Genomic DNA, 10,204 nt, shown 5'->3' with positions numbered 1-10,204 from the left:
AATTAAATTCGTATCAACCCCATGCTGGACTTCCAGGGCTGGAAGGGAGCTGTCCAGCTTCACAAGCCCAGCCAAGGTGCACTATTCTGGGGCAGAGCAGCGTGGCACAGACCCCCTCCTGTCCTGGAGGTTGGACTTTATAAGTTTTAGTTTTTATTTTATTTGCCAGGAATAATGAATGGAGAAATATCTTAAAGAAAGCAAATACAGTCACATCACCACTGATTTATTTAAATTTTTTTTATTTTTTTACTGTATTTCGTTTGGATCTGAGCACACGTGCACATTGACCGCGCACTTGACGTCTACTTCTCAACGTGTAGGTTAACAATGGTCTTTTCCTTCTGGGTTGTGTCCCTCTATTTGGGGCATACGAAGAATCGCTCTGAGAAGGGTCGCTATCAGGCGTGAAGTCGCTCCCAGAAGAACAGCTTTGAGAAGAGGCGCTATCAGGCGTGAAGTCGCTCCCAGAAGAACAGCTTTGAGAAGAGGCGCTGCCTGGACTGTAGCAGCTCCCAGAAGCTTGATCAGGGCTTGTTGATCCAGTGGCCCGACTGGATGTTGGTGAGGACGGCGAAGGACCGGCTGGGGGGCTGTGCGAAGGACCGGCAGGGGGGCTGTGTGAAGGCCCGCAGTCCGCTTCCTCCTCAAGACCATCACCTGATGATTCTGACATGGAGAGGAGGGAAGGTTCGGCGGTGTCATGTACCGTAGTATGTGGTGGCTTGACGGCTGCCTCGAAATTCTGACGGATCTCAGCCAGCTCTGACGCGGTGCGGTGGAGCGCGTAGAATTTGTCTGCTGTCCGTGTGTCATGACACATGGTCTTTGAAATGTTGATCCGGTCACTTGGTGACAAAGTATTCCTTGCCTTGAAAAATAGAGATGGTTCTTCAATATTATGCCTTTTAATTTTATGTTTATTACGTGGAAAAGTGATATAATTACTTACGTATGTGGCTATTGATGTCCGGAAATCTGTGAATGTAGGGCGCCCAGGAAATCCCATGTCAAGCCAGGCGGCTTGCATCGGCACGATGAGTTTCTCGATTTTTGTGAAGTTTTCGGTGAAGAGAAGAAGGTCTGTGGGTGGGTTTAGTTTCTGTCTGATGATCATCCACTGCTCCACCCATGAGAATTCCTCTACAGTTAAGTAGAGCTGTGCGGGGCCAAACGCACGGTTGGTTTTGTGTTCCTTCACCTGTGGTGCAAAGGAGAGTGTGTGTTAATGGACATATCGGGACAAGACAGAGAGCGTTTGTCATTCCAATATTAGTAGACTTGCATTGATCACAAAGCCCGCTTGCCCGACGGTGGCTTCCTGCTGGGCCTCATCAACCTCTGACACAGTCATATTCTTTAGAACACCGGTGCGGTGTCCATACAGGCTTGCTAGGTAAACACTTAGATAGCCAAAAAACATTCTTCGCGCCTCCGGGTTGGGGTCCTCAGACAGTCCGTCTGAAAAAAAAATTATGGGGTTAGAACATGGATGTCAGTAACTCAGGTAAGTAATTTAATATAGTACAAATTTAATAAGTCTGACCAAGAAGTTTAGGGATGCGTCTCCTGGCCTGGACTTTACAGAGGTGAAGCTGATGTTTGGAGATTGTTCTGCTCAACTTCTTTTTCTTCACACTTATCTGACGCATGACTACACATGGAGCCAGGCTGGCAATACACTCTGAGATAGCACGAATCACGGCAAACACTTCTCTTCTTGGAACCCTGGACGTACATGGAGGAGTGTCCCTGAAGTAGACCATGAACTGGGACAAATTCACCAGGTAGATCTTCACTGTGTTCTCCGCTTTTCCACCATTCTGCAGATGCTCTGGCCACATGCACAGAAAGAAATAAATGGAATATTTTACATGGGGACATTTTATCTTAACTAAAAGGCATCACAGACATACTTACTGGTATATCTTGGACATATTGGAAAGGAAAGTCCAATTTTGGAAGATTGTCTGGCCCTCGGTTAGAAACGAAAGGAAAGCCATGATTCTACCCACTTTGGATCTTTGATTTTCGATCCTTTTCCTCAGACCACGGGAGCCTTTGAGATGCTGCCAATATCCCGCGATGTATTCCACTGAAAAACAAACAAAAAAAGGTTTCATAATGAAGTTTGATTCTGCGGACTTCCAGGAGGTAAACACGGGTAAATTCGCTCATCACGGCCCAGTTAGAGGCACCTATATTCGGATACAAACTTTAAAAATCATCCTTGCGCACGCATGGATCCATAAACACTTAGAAAATAGTTTAAAAAAAAATCCGCGGACTTCCAGGAGGTAAACACGGGTAAATTCGCTCATCACGGCCCAGTTAGAGGCACCTATATTCGGATACAAACCTTAAAAATCATCCTTGCGCACGCATGGATCCATAAACACTTAGAAAATAGTTTAAAAAAAATCCGCGGACTTCCAGGAGGTAAACACGGGTAAATTCGCTCATCACGGCCCAGTTAGAGGCACCTATATTCGGATACAAACTTTAAAAATCATCCTTGCGCACGCATGGATCCATAAACACTTAGAAAATAGTTTAAAAAAAAATCCGCGGACTTCCAGGAGGTAAACACGGGTAAATTCGCTCATCACGGCCCAGTTAGAGGCACCTATATTCGGATACAAACCTTAAAAATCATCCTTGCGCACGCATGGATCCATAAACACTTAGAAAATAGTTTAAAAAAAAATCCGCGGACTTCCAGGAGGTAAACACGGGTAAATTCGCTCATCACGGCCCAGTTAGAGGCACCTATATTCGGATACAAACTTTAAAAATCATCCTTGCGCACGCATGGATCCATAAACACTTAGAAAATAGTTTAAAAAAAAATCCGCGGACTTCCAGGAGGTAAACACGGGTAAATTCGCTCATCACGGCCCAGTTAGAGGCACCTATATTCGGATACAAACCTTAAAAATCATCCTTGCGCACGCATGGATCCATAAACACTTAGAAAATAGTTTAAAAAAAATCCGCGGACTTCCAGGAGGTAAACACGGGTAAATTCGCTCATCAAGGCCCAGTTAGAGGCACCTATATTCGGATACAAACCTTAAAAATCATCCTTGCGCACGCATGGATCCATAAACACTTAGAAAATAGTTTAAAAAAAATCCGCGGACTTCCAGGAGGTAAACACGGGTAAATTCGCTCATCAAGGCCCAGTTAGAGGCACCTATATTCGGATACAAACCTTAAAAATCATCCTTGCGCACGCATGGATCCATAAACACTTAGAAAATAGTTTAAAAAAAATCCGCGGACTTCCAGGAGGTAAACACGGGTAAATTCGCTCATCACGGCCCAGTTAGAGGCACCTATATTCGGATACAAACCTTAAAAATCATCCTTGCGCACGCATGGATCCATAAACACTTAGAAAATAGTTTAAAAAAAATCCGCGGACTTCCAGGAGGTAAACACGGGTAAATTCGCTCATCACGGCCCAGTTAGAGGCACCTATATTCGGATACAAACCTTAAAAATCATCCTTGCGCACGCATGGATCCATAAACACTTAGAAAATAGTTTAAAAAAAATCCGCGGACTTCCGGGAGGAACAGGGGGGGGGATCCCGCTGCTGCAGCCGGAACCGAGGCACTATCCTCGGACTACTGTCTGACAGCGCCCCCGTGTGGGTCATGGTTGTCAACACATTTTTTTAATAGAAAAATACAGCAATCAGTGATGTTACTTACAGATGTTTAGTGGGAATTTGGGGTACGCCTTCACCAAACATTGGATGTCCCGGCTTTCCTGCTTTGATTTAGGTCTGGTGATGCTCTGTGGCTCCTCATCAGGAGAGGTAGATCCAGAGACCACCGGGGCATCTACGTCCACCCCAGGAACCGTGCATGTGGATCCCTTTTGGAGGTCCTGTTAAATAAAGGTTCAGTGTTAAGTTTTCTGGTTCTGCCGGTACAACCAGGCCTGAGCTATGGAGCTATCATGCCCAGCAGATGTGCTCTGGTCCCGGGTAAAGTTGCTAAATAAACATTTTACACACCTCCTCCAGTCGTTTGATTGCCTTTTTTGCCCTTTTTGCCCATCTGTGCTGGTAAAGCAATTGCTTCCTTAGTTGCCCCAAGTCTGATATAAGCTGAAGGTTCTTTGCCTCGACCTCTTTGCAGGAGGTGCAGGATGTATCATCATCAAGGGGTCCTGATGTTGGATGATGCTGACCTGCTTCCTCTCTTGCTCTTGGGTCCATGTGCAAACGTGACACCATGGGAGGGCTTGGGTTTGTGGCGCTCAGGGCTCCCAGCATATTCACCGTTACCTGGTACTTCAAACCATTAATCACCTGGGCCTTCCTCTCCCCATCCATCTCCGGGTGACCTTGCTCCATATGCATGTCCAGCCTTGTGCTAGCATAACGGCAGCCATCCACTGGACAGGGCATTTTTCTGATATTGATTCTCCCGTTACTGAACCTGATCAATATCTTCCGCTCGTCTGAATTTTTAATGCCGTGATTATACCTTAGGTGTTTGCCTATATAGGTAAATACAGAATGACAGAGCGGGCAGCAAACACTCTGCTTGGGGGGCGTCATGTTGATATGTGAATCTGAAAAATAGGATACAATAACATTAGATTTATTCATTTCCCAAACCCAGGAACAGAGCCCCCTTTCCCCGCATAAAATGGCGACACAAGGACCCCCCCTATGCTTCAAACTAAAGGCAACTTACCGTGTAAGTCGGTTGAAGGTGGAGGGGGAAAGTCCGCGTGGACACCGGTTCACTCTGCTCATCGGTCAGATGTTAATTAACACAGTAAGTAATTACAGCTGCGTTCGGCTCAGGCGACCCAGAGTACGGTCAGTGACCGCAGGCGTAGCCAATTAAGCATCCAGAAGCAGGGGAGACACACTGAGAAGCCTGCTCCACCTCACACACAGCAAGGAGCTCTCAGCACCAGCCCTGCACCTACCTGCCTACCTACCCCAAATGTCAAAATTCGGTCTCCCTGATATTATGGTGCAGTTCATGACAATTCATCGCATTTAACATATGACATTTGGGTAAAAGGGGCCAAATCGCCTAACCCTAGCTCAAGGATTTAGGCTTCATGGAGCCCCAGCAGGCCCAAAGAGACACCAGTAAAGATTCTACTTAACTTAGAGATATCAAACCGCATGGTTTCTAGGGTGTGAGTAGAGCAAGCCCTGGTAATTTGGGGTCCCTATCTGCCCCAGGGGCCGAGAGAAAGCCACGCTGGGCCGTCAAACCTGATAACCGGTCCAAAAACAACTAACAGATGGAAGGTCTTTGAGAGATGGGCTCTTCCAGGTTTGTAGCACCCTACCACAGGAAGCTGCATAGCAAACTTGGGCCAGATTAAACCAAACGTCTCAGAGTTATGAGGTGTCAAAGTTTCATTTTTGGTCATTTTTCCACCCCTTCCTGCCCCTGTCATGCCAAGACGAAACGCTCCAGCGACACCAAACTCACAGAATCCACTCATTGTCACCCCCTGAATGACATTTGTGAACATCAGCCCTCTGGGATGAGCCTGACCAAAGATCCTAACCCTAGCTCAAGGATTTAGGCTTCATGGAGCCCCAGCAGGCCCAAAGAGACACCAGTAAAGATTCTACTTAACTTAGAGATATCAAACCGCATGGTTTCTAGGGTGTGAGTAGAGCAAGCCCTGGTAATTTGGGGTCCCTATCTGCCCCAGGGGCCGAGAGAAAGCCACGCTGGGCCGTCAAACCTGATAACCGGTCCAAAAACAACTAACAGATGGAAGGTCTTTGAGAGATGGGCTCTTCCAGGTTTGTAGCACCCTACCACAGGAAGCTGCATAGCAAATTTGGGCCAGATTAAACCAAACGTCTCAGAGTTATGAGGTGTCAAAGTTTCATTTTTGGTCATTTTTCCACCCCTTCCTGCCCCTGTCATGCCAAGACGAAACGCTCCAGCGACACCAAACTCACAGAATCCACTCATTGCCACCCCCTGAATGACATTTGTGAACATCAGCCCTCTGGGATGAGCCTGACCAAAGATCCTAACCCTAGCTCAAGGATTTAGGCTTCATGGAGCCCCAGCAGGCCCAAAGAGACACCAGTAAAGATTCTACTTAACTTAGAGATATCAAACCTGCATGGTTTCTAGGGTGTGAGTAGAGCAAGCCCTGGTAATTTGGGGTCCCTATCTGCCCCAGGGGCCGAGAGAAAGCCACGCTGGGCCGTCAAACCTGATAACCGGTCCAAAAACAACTAACAGATGGAAGGTCTTTGAGAGATGGGCTCTTCCAGGTTTGTAGCACCCTACCACAGGAAGCTGCATAGCAAACTTGGGCCAGATTAAACCAAACGTCTCAGAGTTATGAGGTGTCAAAGTTTCATTTTTGGTCATTTTTCCACCCCTTCCTGCCCCTGTCATGCCAAGACGAAACGCTCCAGCGACACCAAACTCACAGAATCCACTCATTGTCACCCCCTGAATGACATTTGTGAACATCAGCCCTCTGGGATGAGCCTGACCAAAGATCCTAACCCTAGCTCAAGGATTTAGGCTTCATGGAGCCCCAGCAGGCCCAAAGAGACACCAGTAAAGATTCTACTTAACTTAGAGATATCAAACCGCATGGTTTCTAGGGTGTGAGTAGAGCAAGCCCTGGTAATTTGGGGTCCCTATCTGCCCCAGGGGCCGAGAGAAAGCCACGCCGGGCCGTCAAACCTGATAACCGGTCCAAAAACAACTAACAGATGGAAGGTCTTTGAGAGATGGGCTCTTCCAGGTTTGTAGCACCCTACCACAGGAAGCTGCATAGCAAATTTGGGCCAGATTAAACCAAACGTCTCAGAGTTATGAGGTGTCAAAGTTTCATTTTTGGTCATTTTTCCACCCCTTCCTGCCCCTGTCATGCCAAGACGAAACGCTCCAGCGACACCAAACTCACAGAATCCACTCATTGTCACCCCCTGAATGACATTTGTGAACATCAGCCCTCTGGGATGAGCCTGACCAAAGATCCTAACCCTAGCTCAAGGATTTAGGCTTCATGGAGCCCCAGCAGGCCCAAAGAGACACCAGTAAAGATTCTACTTAACTTAGAGATATCAAACCGCATGGTTTCTAGGGTGTGAGTAGAGCAAGCCCTGGTAATTTGGGGTCCCTATCTGCCCCAGGGGCCGAGAGAAAGCCACGCTGGGCCGTCAAACCTGATAACCGGTCCAAAAACAACTAACAGATGGAAGGTCTTTGAGAGATAGGCTCTTCCAGGTTTGTAGCACCCTACCACAGGAAGCTGCATAGCAAATTTGGGCCAGATTAAACCAAACGTCTCAGAGTTATGAGGTGTCAAAGTTTCATTTTTGGTCATTTTTCCACCCCTTCCTGCCCCTGTCATGCCAAGACGAAACGCTCCAGCGACACCAAACTCACAGAATCCACTCATTGTCACCCCCCTGAATGACATTTGTGAAAATCAGCCCTCTGGGATGAGCCTGACCAAAGATCCTAACCCTAGCTCAAGGATTTAGGCTTCATGGAGCCCCAGCAGGCCCAAAGAGACACCAGTAAAGATTCTACTTAACTTAGAGATATCAAACCGCATGGTTTCTAGGGTGTGAGTAGAGCAAGCCCTGGTAATTTGGGGTCCCTATCTGCCCCAGGGGCCGAGAGAAAGCCACGCCGTGCCGTCAAACCTGATAACCGGTCCAAAAACAACTAACAGATGGAAGGTCTTTGAGAGATGGGCTCTTCCAGGTTTGTAGCACCCTACCACAGGAAGCTGCATAGCAAATTTGGGCCAGATTAAACCAAACGTCTCAGAGTTATAAGGTGTCAAAGTTTCATTTTTGGTCATTTTCCCACCCCTTCCTGCCCCTGTCATGCCAAGACGAAACGCTCCAGCGACACCAAACTCACAGAATCCACTCATTGTCACCCCCTGAATGACATTTGTGAAAATCAGCCCTCTGGGATGAGCCTGACCAAAGATCCTAACCCTAGCTCAAGGATTTAGGCTTCATGGAGCCCCAGCAGGCCCAAAGAGACACCAGTAAAGATTCTACTTAACTTAGAGATATCAAACCGCATGGTTTCTAGGGTGTGAGTAGAGCAAGCCCTGGTAATTTGGGGTCCCTATCTGCCCCAGGGGCCGAGAGAAAGCCACGCCGGGCCGTCAAACCTGATAACCGGTCCAAAAACAACTAACAGATGGAAGGTCTTTGAGAGATGGGCTCTTCCAGGTTTGTAGCACCCTACCACAGGAAGCTGCATAGCAAATTTGGGCCAGATTAAACCAAACGTCTCAGAGTTATGAGGTGTCAAAGTTTCATTTTTGGTCATTTTTCCACCCCTTCCTGCCCCTGTCATGCCAAGACGAAACGCTCCAGCGACACCAAACTCACAGAATCCACTCATTGTCACCCCCTGAATGACATTTGTGAAAATCAGCCCTCTGGGATGAGCCTGACCAAAGATCCTAACCCTAGCTCAAGGATTTAGGCTTCATGGAGCCCCAGCAGGCCCAAAGAGACACCAGTAAAGATTCTACTTAACTTAGAGATATCAAACCGCATGGTTTCTAGGGTGTGAGTAGAGCAAGCCCTGGTAATTTGGGGTCCCTATCTGCCCCAGGGGCCGAGAGAAAGCCACGCCGTGCCGTCAAACCTGATAACCGGTCCAAAAACAACTAACAGATGGAAGGTCTTTGAGAGATGGGCTCTTCCAGGTTTGTAGCACCCTACCACAGGAAGCTGCATAGCAAATTTGGGCCAGATTAAACCAAACGTCTCAGAGTTATAAGGTGTCAAAGTTTCATTTTTGGTCATTTTCCCACCCCTTCCTGCCCCTGTCATGCCAAGACGAAACGCTCCAGCGACACCAAACTCACAGAATCCACTCATTGTCACCCCCTGAATGACATTTGTGAAAATCAGCCCTCTGGGATGAGCCTGACCAAAGATCCTAACCCTAGCTCAAGGATTTAGGCTTCATGGAGCCCCAGCAGGCCCAAAGAGACACCAGTAAAGATTCTACTTAACTTAGAGATATCAAACCGCATGGTTTCTAGGGTGTGAGTAGAGCAAGCCCTGGTAATTTGGGGTCCCTATCTGCCCCAGGGGCCGAGAGAAAGCCACGCTGGGCCGTCAAACCTGATAACCGGTCCAAAAACAACTAACAGATGGAAGGTCTTTGAGAGATGGGCTCTTCCAGGTTTGTAGCACCCTACCACAGGAAGCTGCATAGCAAATTTGGGCCAGATTAAACCAAACGTCTCAGAGTTATGAGGTGTCAAAGTTTCATTTTTGGTCATTTTTCCACCCCTTCCTGCCCCTGTCATGCCAAGACGAAACGCTCCAGCGACACCAAACTCACAGAATCCACTCATTGTCACCCCCTGAATGACATTTGTGAACATCAGCCCTCTGGGATGAGCCTGACCAAAGATCCTAACCCTAGCTCAAGGATTTAGGCTTCATGGAGCCCCAGCAGGCCCAAAGAGACACCAGTAAAGATTCTACTTAACTTAGAGATATCAAACCGCATGGTTTCTAGGGTGTGAGTAGAGCAAGCCCTGGTAATTTGGGGTCCCTATCTGCCCCAGGGGCCGAGAGAAAGCCACGCTGGGCCGTCAAACCTGATAACCGGTCCAAAAACAACTAACAGATGGAAGGTCTTTGAGAGATAGGCTCTTCCAGGTTTGTAGCACCCTACCACAGGAAGCTGCATAGCAAATTTGGGCCAGATTAAACCAAACGTCTCAGAGTTATGAGGTGTCAAAGTTTCATTTTTGGTCATTTTTCCACCCCTTCCTGCCCCTGTCATGCCAAGACGAAACGCTCCAGCGACACCAAACTCACAGAATCCACTCATTGTCACCCCCTGAATGACATTTGTGAACATCAGCCCTCTGGGATGAGCCTGACCAAAGATCCTAACCCTAGCTCAAGGATTTAGGCTTCATGGAGCCCCAGCAGGCCCAAAGAGACACCAGTAAAGATTCTACTTAACTTAGAGATATCAAAACCGCATGGTTTCTAGGGTGTGAGTAGAGCAAGCCCTGGTAATTTGGGGTCCCTATCTGCCCCAGGGGCCGAGAGAAAGCCACGCTGGGCCGTCAAACCTGATAACCGGTCCAAAAACAACTAACAGATGGAAGGTCTTTGAGAGATAGGCTCTTCCAGGTTTGTAGCACCCTACCACAGGAAGCTGCATAGCAA

General features: G+C 47.7%; 1 protein-coding gene across 3 annotated transcripts; it reads right to left on the bottom strand.

Moving 5' to 3' along the window:
- Positions 1 to 144: 144 nt before the first annotated feature.
- On the bottom strand, positions 145 to 5,089 carry LOC118561000. Of its 3 annotated transcripts, XM_036132554.1 has the most exons (8): positions 4,716 to 5,089; positions 4,028 to 4,590; positions 3,720 to 3,897; positions 1,921 to 2,095; positions 1,547 to 1,834; positions 1,286 to 1,461; positions 953 to 1,201; positions 145 to 871 (listed from the first exon to the last, which is right to left on the bottom strand). In XM_036132554.1, the coding sequence occupies exons 5-8, from the start codon at positions 1,764 to 1,766 to the stop codon at positions 242 to 244; spliced, it is 1,275 nt and encodes a 424-aa protein (XP_035988447.1). In that variant the 5' UTR covers positions 1,767 to 1,834; positions 1,921 to 2,095; positions 3,720 to 3,897; positions 4,028 to 4,590; positions 4,716 to 5,089; the 3' UTR covers positions 145 to 241. The 3 variants fall into 3 exon arrangements, with proteins under 3 accessions (XP_035988447.1, XP_035988448.1, XP_035988449.1); XM_036132555.1 differs by lacking the exons at positions 3,720 to 3,897; positions 4,028 to 4,590; positions 4,716 to 5,089 and adding an exon at positions 3,499 to 3,634; XM_036132556.1 differs by lacking the exons at positions 3,720 to 3,897; positions 4,028 to 4,590; positions 4,716 to 5,089 and adding an exon at positions 2,360 to 3,487.
- Between the last annotated feature and the right edge of the window lie 5,115 nt (positions 5,090 to 10,204).

The sequence above is a fragment of the Fundulus heteroclitus genome, unplaced genomic scaffold (genome assembly GCF_011125445.2).
Source record: "Fundulus heteroclitus isolate FHET01 unplaced genomic scaffold, MU-UCD_Fhet_4.1 scaffold_529, whole genome shotgun sequence".
Taxonomy (NCBI): domain Eukaryota; kingdom Metazoa; phylum Chordata; class Actinopteri; order Cyprinodontiformes; family Fundulidae; genus Fundulus; species Fundulus heteroclitus.
This window is presented reverse-complemented; position numbering and strand designations above follow the sequence as displayed.